Source organism: Canis lupus, chromosome 2 (genome assembly GCF_003254725.2).
Source record: "Canis lupus dingo isolate Sandy chromosome 2, ASM325472v2, whole genome shotgun sequence".
Lineage (NCBI taxonomy): Eukaryota > Metazoa > Chordata > Mammalia > Carnivora > Canidae > Canis > Canis lupus.
In genome coordinates, this window is record NC_064244.1 from 18,825,523 (window position 1) to 18,840,522 (window position 15,000).

A 15,000-nucleotide genomic window follows, 5' to 3' on the forward strand; every position below is an offset into this window, starting at 1 on the left:
GCAGGATCTCCCGAAAGGTAGCTAGAACTGTAATCCTGTGAATAGAGGGCATAGTTATATACTCGCCATCTGCAGCATTTGTTAAGAGAACCCCCCCCACCCCCACCCTATTGTGTGGTGGGCCTGTTCATCCATAATCCTCCAGGACGTCCTTTGGCTTTTCAACACACCTTACTGTTCTCTGGGTAGCATCTTATTTTTCATTTTAGAAGGATGGCAAGGAAAACCATAAGGTTAAAAAGAAAAAAAAAAAACCCATCTGGAAAAATTCTAAAGGGCCCTTCTTATGTTAAAAGTGGCATTTTGAAAAGCACCTGAAGTACCGGTTGAGGGTGGGTGAGCCAGTAGAGAAATACTGTCAACCAAGCCACCGTCTTTTCAACCTTCACCTCCATCCTCCAACTGGCGCCGCGGGGCGCGGGGTGGGGGTGGGGGGTAAAGAGAGGGCTTAGGTGTGACCTTCGAGGACCCAAGGCTATTGCACATCTGTCTCCCCCGCCCCCCTCCAGGTATGTCCAGCGAGAGCGCTGCCATCACCTGGGTTCAGCAAGGGAGTATTCACGATCTCACTGTTCATCCATGTGCGGAGGGGAAAAAAAAAGAGAGAGAGAGAGAGAGAGGCTGGGGGGGGGGGGGATAAAATCCCACATTGTCAGAGTAATGCCAAACTCTCTCTGAGTGGGATGAGCAGAGCAGATGCTGCAGTGAGATGCCAAAGCGGCTCCCCTTCCTCTGTGCCTTGGGTGCCTATAAATTGCTCCGGCGCGCGTTTGTCAGCCTCCTCTTCTCCTGGCAGGTGGTGCCCAGGCACAAGTCTGCGTTCAGTCTCCGCGGCGCTCGGCTGCCGGCCGCGAGGCGCCCGCCGCTGCTCGCCAGCTCCTCCGCGCCGGCCCCGAGCCTGCCGAGCTCACCCGGGCGCGGTCGGGGGCCTGGGGTGCGCGTCTCCCGAGCAGGGGCGGCTGCAGGGGAGGCGGAGAGAGGCGCCGCAAGGGCGAACGGAGCTCGCGAAGGAGGCAAAGGGAGGAGGCAGGAAAAGGCAACTTCAGACGGAAAGTTGGTGCGAACTGGCGCAGTCGGCAAAAACGGAAAAGTCGATCGCACGCCGCGGCTGCATAAAAGTGTGAGCCGGCCCGGCCGGAGCGAGAGGCGGCGGCAGGCTCTGCCCTGCGGGTGGCCGCGCCCGCCCGCGCCCGCGCCCGCGCCCGCCGCAGCCACAGGTGCCGAGGGGCTCGCGGGAGGCAGGAGGGCGCCCCGCGCACCCCGCCCCCGGCCCCCGCCCCCAGCCCGGGACTTCAGCTCAAGTCACTCGGCGTCCGAGCTCCGTCCCCAGCCGCGGCTTCCGCGGGGCAGCGGGAGCGGGAGCGGGAGCAGGCGGGGAGCGGCCGGCGCGCGCGCGCCCAGGGGAGTTGGGGTTCGCAGGGGGTTGTTTTCGGCTCTGAGGAGGTCCCCGCCCAACCTTCAAAATTTTGTCCAAAAGCAGACAAGAGGATCGCCCCGCGCTGAGCCGGCTGGTGGGCAGCAGGAGGCGCCTGATCGCCGCCGGGGCGCTGGGGGTGGTGATGGTGCTGCTGCTGGTCATCCTCATCCCGGTGCTGGTGAGCTCGGCCGGCACGTCGGCGCACTACGAGATGCTGGGCACCTGCCGCATGGTCTGCGACCCCTACGGGGGCACCAAGGCGCCCAGCACCGCCGCCACGCCCGACCGCGGCCTCATGCAGTCCCTGCCCACCTTCATCCAGGGCCCCAAGGGCGAGGCCGGCAGGCCGGGGAAGGCGGGCCCGCGGGGGCCCCCCGGGGAGCCCGGGCCGCCGGGTCCCGTGGGCCCTCCGGGCGAGAAGGGCGAGCCCGGCCGCCAAGGCCTGCCGGGCCCGCCCGGGGCGCCGGGCCTGAACGCGGCCGGGGCGATCAGTGCCGCCACCTACAGCACCGTGCCCAAGATCGCCTTCTACGCCGGCCTCAAGCGGCAGCACGAAGGCTACGAGGTGCTCAAGTTCGACGACGTGGTCACCAACCTCGGCAACCACTACGACCCCACCACGGGCAAGTTCACCTGCTCTATCCCGGGCATCTACTTCTTCACCTACCACGTCCTGATGCGCGGAGGGGACGGCACCAGCATGTGGGCTGATCTCTGCAAGAACAACCAGGTGAGTGCGGGCGGGCAGCGGGGTGGGCGGGGAGGGAGCGCGGGAAGGTGCAGGCAGGAGGGAGGAGACCCCGGAAACGGGGGTGGGAGCCGAAGGGGGCGCCCGGAGGCCTGGAGAGGGCGGTCCCCCCGCCGGGACCTGCGCTCCGCTCGGAGCGAGCGCGCGGGCGGGCCGGCGTGAGCGCCCCTCGAGGGTGGGGGAGCCCGGAGCTCGGTCCCCTGGACAGCCGGGGCCCCGGGGTGCGGGGGGCGTGGGGGGTTCTTCAGCAGCGTAGGGTCGCTCTCGGGCTTCGCCTGGAACAGCAGGGCAGGGGGAGCCCCGAAATGGGCGTGCCAGGCGGGAGAAAGGGGCCCGCGGGAGAAGGAAGGGACCCGAAGGAGCGAGTCCCAGTGTGGCTCGTCCCAGGGCCGACGAGGGGACCCGCGGACTGGCGGTCGCAAGGCCCCAGCGGCGTCCCAGCCCCGGGAAACGAGCAGACCGTCAAATGCAAGGGACGAACTCCGGCTTAGATCTCAGCCCAAGGAGGAGAAGGGGACCGAATGAGTCCTGGCAGCAAAAGAAAAAAAGTTGAGACTCATGGGTGTACTCAGTAAAACGCGCACCCAAATACAGGAGCGGGACTCCACTGGCCGGAGTAGGAGGCCGCACAGGCAGGTGCGCGGAGGGCGAAGGGCCTCGCCCCGGGGAGCCCCCGGGGCCTCCTGCGTGACGGTCTTTCCAACCCTGCCTCCTCCCAAGCCAGGCGCCTCGGCCTTGACTGGGAACTAGCCTCAGCTTAGCCCCGGCCTCCTCCGAGACGCTCTCCCGAGCCGGTCGGCCCTGCCACGGGGGTCACGGGGCTGCAGTTTTATGCTGGGGCCACTTTACCGTTTGCTTGAGGAATTCGGGGTCACCCCAAGTGGGTCTGATCTCTTCGGAGAGGAAAATAGTGGCTGTAACTACCTGAGAGTGTCATCCGGACCTGAGGTGCGCGCTGAATCAGCAGCCACGCTCTGGGCCAGGCCTTGCAACCTGCAGCCTGCAGTCTGGGCTGAGTTCTCTGGCTTTAATTTTGCCGATTGGGTGGCACAGGGAATGGCCCAGAACGCCGCCATGGCCAACTTAGATTTAACAAGCGCCACGGGGCTTCAGGTCACCCGCTCCTTGAATCCAGACCTTCTTTAGTTATAATCCAGGTTTCCATTAAAGCAGCATTAAGGCAAGATTTCTTCCAAAGACCTAGCTCGGTATCAGAGTTTTGCAGGGTTTTGATTTGTTTTCTTTTGTTTTGTTTTGTTTTGTTTTTTCAAAAGTGAAAGACAAATATTCTAAATGTATCAGAAGGAAAGAACAAAAAATCCTGTCCCTCCTCCCTCTTCCCACCCATCACTTCTAAAGGAATTTAGAAGTCAATAGCTCCAGGACCCCACAGGACAAGTAAAACAAACAAACAAACAAACAAAAAAAGGAAAAATGGCCACCAGGAGGCACTGACAGGGTTGTTTATTATAGTTATTATGCACAAAAATAATATTAAGATAAAGATTATTTACAGAGCAGTGAGTTGGTTTTAGGTAAATGGCTAAAAAGGGCATGACTCACTGTACCAAAATAGAGCTATTGTGTTACCTTTACAAAATGGTTTATGAGCAGCCCCTTAGCAGACAGCGATGAGGCACCCATTTATTTACCAGTTGGCTCTCTCCTGACTCAAAGGTTAGGTCTGGAAAATACTGTCAAGACTGAAGGATTGTTTGTAGAGATTTTAATTAAAATGGAATAATGTTCAAGTTTTATCAGCCACTGAATAAAAATACATCTTTAAATACCTGGAAATTGGCAATTGCATGAAAAATCAGGGGATGGCACATTTAAATTAGTTTAAAGGTGGCTGTGTCAACTGCTGAGCCCGGGTATATTGAACTGATCCCAAGAAAACCATTTTGTACACGTGTTTTAGGTGCATTTTGTTTTTAAAATTATTTCATTGTTTGGAGAGCCGAATGCTCCTTTGTATCAGCCTAGCATGCACATTCTACAAGCATGAGGAAAAAAAAAAATAGGGCAAACCAGCTGACCTTATCATGTATAAAGCTCTCCATTGGCATTATTAAGCTGTTACTTCTTCAAAAGGTGTGCAACAAGTAATTCAGGAAGATATAGGTAGCAACAAACAATGTATTTTCAACTTGGCATGGACTAGTTTGGAAAATAGCTATTAAAATATTACTGTTAAGGAAATATTACTGTTTAGGAGTTACAAAATAGAACTGTTTTGTAAAGTCTGATCTGTAGACAGTTGCAAGTGAGGAATATTTTATAAAGTTTATTTTCTTAATTTTAAATAGTTTATCCATGATTTTCAGTTCTCTTCTTGTCTGATCACTTCTTAGAATGGCAGCTTCCCCCCTGAGCAGACCTAATTTGTTTTCACAAAACAGAAACTCAGAGATCCATGTCAGCGTAATGTTCTATGGATTAAGTGGATTTGAGAAGCACAAAAATTAAACTAAAAATTCAGTTCACTCTAGGATAGAGGGAATGCCTCTGGACCGTAACCATATGAGAACCATTTTATTTATGCTTTGTGTTGAATGCAGGATCACAGATGGAAACATCAAAGGCCAGTAAATTAATCTGATGCACCACTTAACCTTTTGTTTATGATTCCACAGAAGTACAATGAAAATGAAATTATGAGAGCATCAGTAGCAATTAATTAAATTAGCAAATGTTACCATAAATATTGTCTCTAATAATAAACCCTCACTAATAAGATAATGCTAAAGCCACACAAGCTACTATGTTCTCACAGACATGCCACTAAAAGGATCACAGTTCTCATATTCCCCATGAAACCATCAACCTAAATTTAACCATACCATTCGTTGAGAGCCCATGACAGTGCATATGCAAGGTAAAAGTTGGACTCGAATGGCTTCACAGACAGGAAATATAATTTTAATGTGTTCGCATACCTTTAGCAGAAAACCTGAATTTAGAAATTGTTCTTTGAATACAGCCAATGTAATACCACTATAATAAGCCCCTATCATAAAAACTAGAACTGGCTCAAGATTAGAACTATAAAATAATTGAAGGCCTGGTTTATTCTAAGAAGGTATTAATTACAACACCAATGAACATGAGATATATTGGAAACAATAGTTCGTGGGTGGATATTCCTTCATAAATTGGTGAGATTAATGAAATGCCAAATTAATACTCTCTTTTTAAAAGCTGTGAAACATGTGCTACAGATCAAGCAGGCTCCAAATAGTTAACTTATAATATGAAAAGATATTAGAGTACATTTAGGCAGAAATGAGTATATCGGGCAAGGAAAGGATGCATCATATTCCCGGAGAAAATGCTGAAATCGGTGTACATTTAGGAACCTGAAAATAGCCTCCAAGGTGGATGCATTACCTTCCCTGTAGTTTGATGGCTTTAAGGGAGAGTTGTTGGAAGTCACCGAGCTGATTACTAGAGCTTGAAATTTCAAGTTCCATTATACCTTTACGGTAGGATCAGGTGAGCAGGTGTACAAAAATCATGCAAAGTACACTGGGGTATGGCAGTTATTTAATTGGGAAAGTCTCGTAACCTACAGTATAGGTTAAAATCTTAAGAGAATCACTTTCATTAAAAAGCTATCACACAACAAAGGAAGTGAAAAACCATAAGGGTAACCTTCCAGTCTGTGGGATCGCACTAATGCATTTGCAGGTTTTTGTGGTTGTAGCTACAGAATCAAAATGGTCATATTTACATGGCTTTGTGCTTATACCCTGTAGAATAAAAACTGCATTACATGTATATTTAAGACTATTGTCTCTAAATGGAGGGATTTTAATGAGTACTGGTTCCCAGATGTCTTTATATAGAAAACAGTGTTAAAGCAATACCCAGAGAGCATATATTAGACACCTAAAGCACTAAATAAAATGTGTCTGGTTATTAATAATAGCTGAAAAATATATTTATGGATTGCTCATTAATATGTTACTGGCATGGCTAAATGACTGATTTGTGTTTTAAATTTTCTCACCCATTAAAAAGTCCACACGTTTAAGAAAAAAAAAAAAAGATGAGGTCATAACGGTGCTATCCTCCTTGTAGATTTTTTTTTCCCCCGGGGCATTAATGACTAGGCGAAATTAATAAATCAAAGCACTCAACTCCTACAAACTTATGATTAATTTCTAGGAAATATTACAACATTAAATTGTATTATTACTTAGCGGTCAAAACAGATCGCTTCACTGAATTGGTGTATACATTTGAGTCAGTGTTTCTGAGCATAATTGCATGGCATATTGCTTTCACTGTATTAGTGTCAGCACAGTGTTAAGCAATTCTAAATCTTTTAAGCCCCTTTCTCCTTTTGCTATACGATACCCACGAAGAAATTTTTAAAATACTACTCAAATTACTTTACAAGTTCAGCAGTGTCAAAGAGCCTTCTCCTTTTTTAACATTTCAGCATTAATGTGAGAACACACCGCATGAAAATTTAATTTGAAAACCTATCGTTTAAGTTTTGAAAGAAATGCATGGAAATTCTTGACTTATGTCTCTTTTCTCTCATTTTGCCAAGTGATAAAATCCAGCATACTCTACCCCAAGTCATGCATTATTACATAATGCAGGTTTACAAAACCACTAAATCACTTGCTATGGTATTCAGGGAAATACCATTATAGTGGAATAGAAACAAGCCACAGAGTGGATGTTTTACCGAAATCAATCAAATACAAGTCTGCCTATCGAACATTTTTTTTCCAAGGCAGGATCAAGATATAGCTAAATAAATAGGAAGCCTAATTTGAGTTGAGGATATGATGGAATGTCCATATTACTTGAAATGATAGGCAATTTGACTGTTTGCAAATGTCTGCCAACCCACTAATGAGATCACAGGCTCAGCATGAGTGGATTATAGGCAACTTCTGTCCTCAAAGCAAACCACACATTTTTAGGATCACTTAAATGTAAAAGGATATTCAATCATATCAGTCAAAAATTTTTAGGAATTTTAGAGGCCTCAAAGCTTAGTTCCTTCTGTAACTTTTAGGTATGTTGACATTAAATAATTTATTCAAGCGCACGCATCACAGGTAAGTAATAAAAAGGCAAAAATGGAAAAATGAACTCAGCACACTTGGGTGATGTTTAAATGAGGTTTCTGGCCAAGATTTTCAAAAGCCCTAAATCAAAAGGCTCTCTTCTTCTTCTTCTTTTTTTTTTTTTCCTTCTCCCTATACAGTAGAGTCGGAGTCGTGTTATGTCTCTGAGCCTCAACTGCTCTGGATCTCAATTTTCTCATAATCGTGGGGACCAGCTGAGGTTTGGATTGAACCTCTGTCCTCATAAACGTCTGGTTAGCATATTGCTAATTGGCTTAAATTAAAATGCAAAAAAAAAATACCCTTATTTCCCATTTCGAGAAGGGATTGGGCCTGGAGATTCAAGGAATTAGAAAAAGTGCTGATTTAGGAAGAGGATAGCGTGGTGTGTGTTGTCGACAACCTGCGGTGGGAAGAGACTGCTGGAATGGCCCTGGCGAAAGCACCTCTTACTCGGTTCTGCTCCTTTCCAGTGAGCATAGTTGAAACTGTTACAGAGCTAGCCCCGTAGAGCTCCGGGGTGCCTAGGGGGACTCCTCCACGCTGAATCCTGTGCTATGGCAGCAGGTGGGCTTCTGAGGCTGTGTGAATGGCAAAGAGGAAACCTGGGCATCTTCTCCTCCAAATTCTAATTCTTGTTTGTTCCACACAGGTGCGTGCCAGTGCCATCGCTCAAGATGCTGATCAGAATTACGACTATGCCAGTAACAGTGTGGTTCTTCACCTGGAGCCGGGAGATGAAGTCTACATCAAATTAGATGGTGGGAAAGCCCACGGAGGGAATAACAACAAATACAGCACATTTTCTGGATTTATTATTTACGCTGACTGATACCGCAGAAACTAAGCTGCTTATTCTGAGTTTGGACACTGGATTCGTTTGGCTAACGTCCGTGAATCAAGGATCCCCGGGGGATGCCGGTTGCGGGGCACCTCAGTTGTGTATATGTGGGCAATGCAAATGCTACCTGACTCACATCTGTACACTCAGAAACATCATGTAAAAAAAAATATATTAAAAGCAAGATAAGCAGATGTGTTATCCACTACCGCCAAAGCAAATACTCCTCCTTATCGTTAGTGTCCATGTGAATGAAGTCCTATATAGATCACAAATTTTTATAGAAAAATCTAAGACACTGAATTATTTCTCCAATATATATGATACTTTGGTGTACTGTGATCTTGCTGCTTTTATCCATATGTCAGCTTCGGTTCTTGTGAGTTTACCTGCTTATTATGATACTTGGAGTCCATTCATAGTGTGGGGAGAATGAGTTTACCCTGCAGGAGAAGGTCTGATTGAAATAATGCTGCTTGTCCCCAAAGAAATTGTTTGCCTTGTACTTTTGTTAACTTTAGAGCTAGTCCTGGGAATGATTCAACTTCAAGCCTTAACCTGGAATCTTCTGGATTTGAGGGAATTCCCAAGCCTGTGATCATTTTCACATTTTCTTTTTCTTACGAATTTTCTTTTCTCTCTTTTCTGGTGATAGTCTTTAAATATAGAGATCGAAATTGTATCATAGGATTACCCTCTAAGTGTGAAAATGTGTAATTATGTATGGTATTTAGAAATTCCCCTGTGTGTCCATTTTGTCAATAGAATGCGTTTAGATTTACTTAGAAAGTCAGAGACATTTATTCTTTGGTGTTAAATCAGACTGAGGCTTTCGGCTTCTTTGGAACAAAAGATTATTCATAACCCAATGCACAATGGTTTAATTTGAGCTACTGCATGAGTCACCAAGGGGACCCTAAGTTAAGGCCTTCGAATAGTTACTACAAGGCGTGGCCCGAGATTATTTCAAAATGAACGATTTCACATGTAACCAATAAGACAACAAAGTGTATATATTTTATACAAATACGTGCTACACATACATGTATTTGTGTGTGTACACATAAAACACACACACACACACGTTAGATCAAATATTATATATATATATATACACACACACATATATATGTGTGTGTGTGTATATATATATATACATATATATAATGGCTTCAGACCATAGGCACAGTGGCTGTATAGCCTCAAAATTTAATTTAAAAAATATGTGTATATATACACACAAACACACATAAATTATTTGACTTATTTTGGATCGAAATATATTTTGGATTACAAAAGTATATGGAATAGCAAAATAATTTAAATGACTTCTCTTGTAAGAGTTACCCAGAAAATTAAATTTCATTTGGTTAAAATGCCCTATACATCACATGTCTGTAAATTAAGCCTATGGTTTCTTTATTACCATATGCCAATCAATACTTCCACTGCATTCTGTGGCAGACTGTTAATATTAGGACTGCAGAAACAAAGTGGCTCTCTTTTGCAACGTTTATGAATTATATGCGTTTGAATTATCAATTCCTTTTCTTTTTTTCTCAGGTGGATTAAAGCGGACAGTAAAGTAGATTCCGAGAGTAGTGCAAATCATTTCTCTCTGGTTAAAACACACTGCCAAAGCCATCTCTTTAACCTAAGAAAAAGATTAAAAATGCATGTTGATATACCCTATCAGACAACTTCCACTATTACAATGAAAAATCCGTTCCCCTCTCTGTTGCCTTTGAAGACTCTCTGAATGCATAGATTTGAAAAACAGGGATGTAAAAATCTGCTTGTTTTACTGGTGAAGGACATTTGCATTTTTTCATTTAAAGGAATTAGTTTGTTCTGGCTCATTCCTCTTGGGTACTTTCTGTTCTAATACACAGAAAGCTTGATCATCTTTGATCCACAGAAATATCTTGTATTTAGAAAACCTCAACTTTCCAAAAGAGTTACGCATGTTCCCATCTGAAGGTGCTGTTGGCTTGGTTTAAATGCCTTGGTCTGAGTAACTGTCATGATTTTTATGATTAAAAACACTTAGCCCGTTCATCAAGAATAATGACTAATTCTGTTGGCTTTTTCTGATATGTTAGCAGATTCATAAAGGAGTTGCAATGGATTTATTTCTGTTTAACAATATATATTTATCAAGAGGGATTGGTAGAAAGAGTTTGGGGATTTTTTTTGGTGGTGGTGGTGGGGGGGTAACAAACAGCATAATGAGGAATCAACCAAAAGATTAATTTATAAAACAGCAGTGCACATCTTCTGTGAGTTTTAAAAAGGCTTTATTTACACAAAACATCAGGGCTGGGTACCTTTTCAAGAATAGGCTCTAGAATCAGAATGTCATTTCTAATGGATCTGACCTTTTCTTCAGATAACTAAGCATTATTTTCTCTGTTTAGGCCCAAGGAAAAACAAATAAAAGGTAAAGGAAATAAAGGGAATATATATAAGGCTAACATTTCTCTTTTTTTTTTTGCATTATATATTATTAATTAAACTGTGGCCTTTGTTATTATCAATGTAATGATTCATTAAACTATATTATGTAATATATTTTGACTTTTATGATTGAATTTTTATAATTGAGCATTATGTGTTCATGCTCCCTTCTACAAATTTTTTAAAGCAACAAAGTCTTACAGCAAAAATGGATACCAGCAAGCCAAAGGCAACCAAACTGATTTATTATCAGTAAATACAGATAAGGGAGATGGCATATGATTAAGCTTACACAATATTTTTACCAATGTGAATTGGTAATTGTATTACAATATCCTATGGAAAAAAAAAAAAAGCTGCAAAATTTAACTTCCCTTGCTGCCGAAGCAATTTTAAAGTGCCATATTATTCATTAAGCATTAATTAAAGAACAGCAGGATAATTAGTACGATCATCAATATTACAAGAAACATTAGATTGCTCCAGAAGGGGGTAATTTGACTAGAAACACTTTAAATTTTCTCAAGTAGTGCAGCTGATAGATTAAGAAAGCAAAACGAGACTCCACTAAGAGGATACAGACTGTAAATCACTGTTTGGAAATTGGTATTTCTGTGTTTATTTTGTGAAGGCAAAACAATAGGCCCAATTAAGTCAGTAGCTTCCTAAAGGCACAGAGGTCGTAACTGGTTTCTGAGAAGGCAAAACTCTTCTGATTCTCCTAAAGATGAAACGACCCGTCATGAGTCCTACAGAGCTCTGATTAATATTTCACAGTGGGTTTGAAATCACTGAGAAGTGTCCTCCGCAAGCTTTATACTCAAGGTGTGAATTCATAAACAACCATCCTATTTGAAAGTTAGCCATTGCTTAGGGTTTTCTATGAGTATCTTATCAAGTGCATTCTCGGTGATACCTCTAAGCAGCATTTTAGGAACAATGTTGGTAAGTATATGAGAATAGCCGTGACCTCCGTATTTCATTAGCCGGTGCTTCGTATGTATGTCATGCGCCATCAGAATTCGATCTTCATAGCCCTCATCCACCAGAAGACGCACTCTGTGAAAAATGTTAACTCATTACATGGCATTGGTCTCACATTTAAAATGATCGGAGTGCTTTAAACGTTTTATTCATAAACCTGTTGTGCTTGCTGTAGAAATACGGTCTCCTGCTATGGCATGTGTAGTGGGAGACCCTTAATAAATATTGCATGGTAGTGATAAAGATAGTATTGCATCCTACTAGGAACGTGACCCTGATTCCATGCACACAGAAACTTCTAGCCTGCGGTATTTACCACAATGCCTGCAATACTGCATTAAAAACAGCCTCTAATAAGATGTGCTGGTCTGTATGAACGGCCACTTTGGCATGTCACAAAGTAACTTCATTCTGGATTTGTATCCAGCCCTCTGCTCTAAAATCTCTCTCTTAATGGGCCCATTTTCCAGACCTCATTTCCTTTCTCTCTCTCTCTCTCTCTCCCTCTCTCTCTCTCTCTCTCTCTCCTTTCTTCCAGCAAATATAATCAATTGGAATTTGTGACTAAAATAGGGAAACCAAAGAAATATTTGTACAAGTGAAATATTCTGAGAGTAGAATCTGCTGGTTTGAAAGTGAAGGGCATATGATAAACTAGATGGTCATTTTAAAAAGGTCAGCAAAGGTACCTCTGTATTTTGAACAATGGTCCCTTTGAAATCTGCGGGAATTTCGACTTAGTAGTCATCTTGAGGCATTGGATTAAATCAACCAGTAAAGACTTACTCTATCTTCCTTCTATCTCAACAAGATTGTTCTAAATATTGAGCTGTTCCTTTAAATATATAGTCAGTTGCCTAGAGAATGGCTTTCCAACTACTGTCTAAACATCTAATCCTCTTTGCTTTGTTAAATGCTGTAATCTATAGTGTGAGTCACCTCCTGACAGCCACCATCTGTGTGCGTCTGGACTCTGGGCAGTGTCTGTCGTGACTTCCACTAGTCTCTGATGGCAGGACGTGTACTTGGAGACAGTGGTTCTTCTCTGGCATTCTTTATGCGGTCTTGTCAGTCTCTGGATTCCCAAATGAATCTAGATGGTCGGACAAGCACCTTTTTCCAAGGGCTAATTATTTAAAAGGTATTCTTTTTGTTTCTATGACATTTCTTGCCATTCTAGTGCATGAGTCATATTTCATAACTACTAAAATAAGCAAAATGTGGGCCACTACACAAAAACGGCAAGCACAAAGCCCTGCCCTCTGAGAACATACATTTTAAAATAAAATGATCATTGAAGATGAGGTCTTGTGTTTGTAGGTCAAAGGAATGCAAGTGCCAGAGAAGAGCCACCCTGAGCCTTTTCGTCTAGAAATCTGCATTCATGTCACGTGTACCCCCGCATGTCCTATAAGTACTTGGACTGCTGTCTGTGCCACCATGGATATTTACCTCTTTAAAATTTGTATAACGTCCCAAAGCTCTGATCTGGCGTTACTTTTGGAACAAACCCCATTTAAGGGAATTCTCTAAGAGAATTATATGATCATTTATGTAAAAAAGAGGAAGATTTGACGGGATGCGCACACATTGCTGAAACTTAGTATAACAAACCTGAATCCCCAACTGAAAAGGAGTATCACATGACCAGAAAATTTTAGGGTACACCTTCCCCCTTATATTTCCTGAGCATTTGCCAAAATTTCTATTTCTTTGCCTGGTCTGAGAAAAAAAGAATATCACATTACTACAGAGGTGTATCATAGGAATAGACAAATTTCTGCCCATGGCCTCGTGCCAGACCCTGAAATACAAAGTTATAGAGCTGTGAAGTAGTAAGGAAAGAGTATGATGGATAAGATACTCATTGAAAAACGAGAACCCTTAGAACTCATTAAGTCAAGAATCTGGAAACTAGTTCTCTCACGAGAGAGACACCATCGTGGCGCTACAGACATAGTTATCTTCTGCCTATCAAGACAGAACTTGGCCACTCTTGAAATAAAAGCTCATCTCCCATGCTATGCCATTGTATGGAAGAACAGTAGTTCCAGAGATGCCGCCAGAAGGAAAGAACCACTGTAGATGAGAAGACAAATATGACAGTAATTATAGAAATACAAATGAGTTAGTGTTTTGCAAACAAATATTAGAGAGAGACTACAAAGTGTGAAAAGGCAGAGATATAATAAGATTTGAGAAATGGAGCATAAGATTGAAAACAGGTGTTAGACACAGAATTTCTGGGGCTGAAAACCAGAGGTAGGCAGAAGCGTGCTTCTATGTTCTTGCAGTTCCGAGCTGTAAGATGACTAAGGCTCGCAAAAGGACTGCCAATGGGTGATGAAAATCAAGTGCCCGAGAGAGGGGGGGACAGGCGGGGTACTGGAGCACACCCCCCTCCCAGAAGGTCATTCGATAATTACCGTGAGCTGTGCTTGAGTCAACTGACCTAATGCATGATTTTAATTTAAGAACAATTAAGTACATCTACGTATGCAGATATACATAAATACACATACGTTAGACATAAATTCTGATGGATTTCCATACATCTAGAATGTTTACGTCTGGTTCAAGGAAAGCTGACTGGGATGATATTCTTGTTCTTGAAAGAATAGCCAAAAGTTGCTAAGGACGAATATGAAGCGAGGTGCGGGTGGTCCTTCCCCCCCGTACCTCCTTCACAGACCCGCTCTGCAGACCCCCTCTCTCTTATTCAGGCCTGGGAGAAGGCCCATGGATGGCATAGGGGTCCTCCAAAAGATACAAAAGATACAGCTCACCGCCACGAAGGGGCTTAGGAAGAGGAAGCAGGTCCTAGAAGCAGACTTCCCATTTCCAAGATGAATGGTGAAACATGGGTGGAGGGCATTCCTCAGGAAATCATGGTTTTGAGATCATGAAAGATGAGAGAGCCCTACCACACGGCCCGCTCTAAATCCCAGAGAATATCCACCCCCGAGCCCGGCCCCAGCTAGCAGGGCCCTAGGGACGCTTGTTTGCCTGTACTGAATGGTGCTCCTGGGCAAGTAAGTGAGAATCATAACACAGAATGAACGAAGCAAAGACAAACCATAAATCCGTGTGTCCAAGAACCGATTTCAGTGGTTTAAAAACACATTTAAAAGACCTAGCTTCATCGGTCAGGTCAGCTTGCTCATGGCCGGCTGAGCATCTCCATATCCACGAAGCTAGTGTTACCCGGATCAACCAGCTCTCCCTGATGACATTAAACCTGAAGCATCTTTTACTGCTAATGAGGCCATCGGAGAGGAGTGACCCTACCCGTGGCGGCAGAAGGCACACGGCTGTAAGGGTGGGCCGCCCAGGGTAGGAGCTGAGGCCTTCCCAACCGTGGCCCCGGCTCGAGGTCCTCCCCGCAACCCCCGTGTGCACGCGTGTCCTGCGCTTGCCGCTTGCCTCAGTTTCTGGACATCACGTCTGAGGTCATGACCCGTCC

The 15,000-nt window shown here is 44.2% G+C and overlaps 2 protein-coding genes across 9 annotated transcripts in view; one reads left to right on the top strand and one right to left on the bottom strand.

Moving 5' to 3' along the window:
- PTER (phosphotriesterase related) overlaps positions 1 to 15,000 on the bottom strand; it is a 144,036-nt gene that overhangs the window by 66,284 nt on the left and 62,752 nt on the right. For 4 of the 8 annotated variants that reach the window (XM_025445208.3, XM_025445210.3, XM_049097324.1 and 1 more), the window contains one exon: positions 10,777 to 11,612. The exons of the other annotated variants lie outside the window; for them this stretch is intronic. In XM_025445208.3, coding sequence (XP_025300993.1) covers positions 11,402 to 11,612 — 211 coding nt within the window. In that variant the 3' untranslated portion in view covers positions 10,777 to 11,401. Of the gene's footprint in view, positions 1 to 10,776; positions 11,613 to 15,000 lie in introns of those variants that run through there. 8 annotated transcript variants of the gene reach the window in all.
- C1QL3 (complement C1q like 3) lies at positions 1,254 to 10,667 on the top strand. The gene is made up of 2 exons (XM_025445219.3): positions 1,254 to 2,147; positions 7,908 to 10,667. Exons 1-2 carry the CDS (start codon positions 1,560 to 1,562, stop codon positions 8,085 to 8,087), a joined length of 768 nt encoding a protein of 255 aa, XP_025301004.1. The 5' UTR covers positions 1,254 to 1,559; the 3' UTR covers positions 8,088 to 10,667.

Bases quoted from the DNA above. Each gene is read 5' to 3' on its own strand.
- C1QL3 (XM_025445219.3), top strand. From the start codon at position 1,560: ATGGTGCTGCTGCTGGTCATCCTCATCCCGGTGCTGGTGAGCTCGGCC. The intron at 2,148-7,907 runs GTGAGTGCGGGC...TGTTCCACACAG, and splicing joins ATCTCTGCAAGAACAACCAG to GTGCGTGCCAGTGCCATCGC.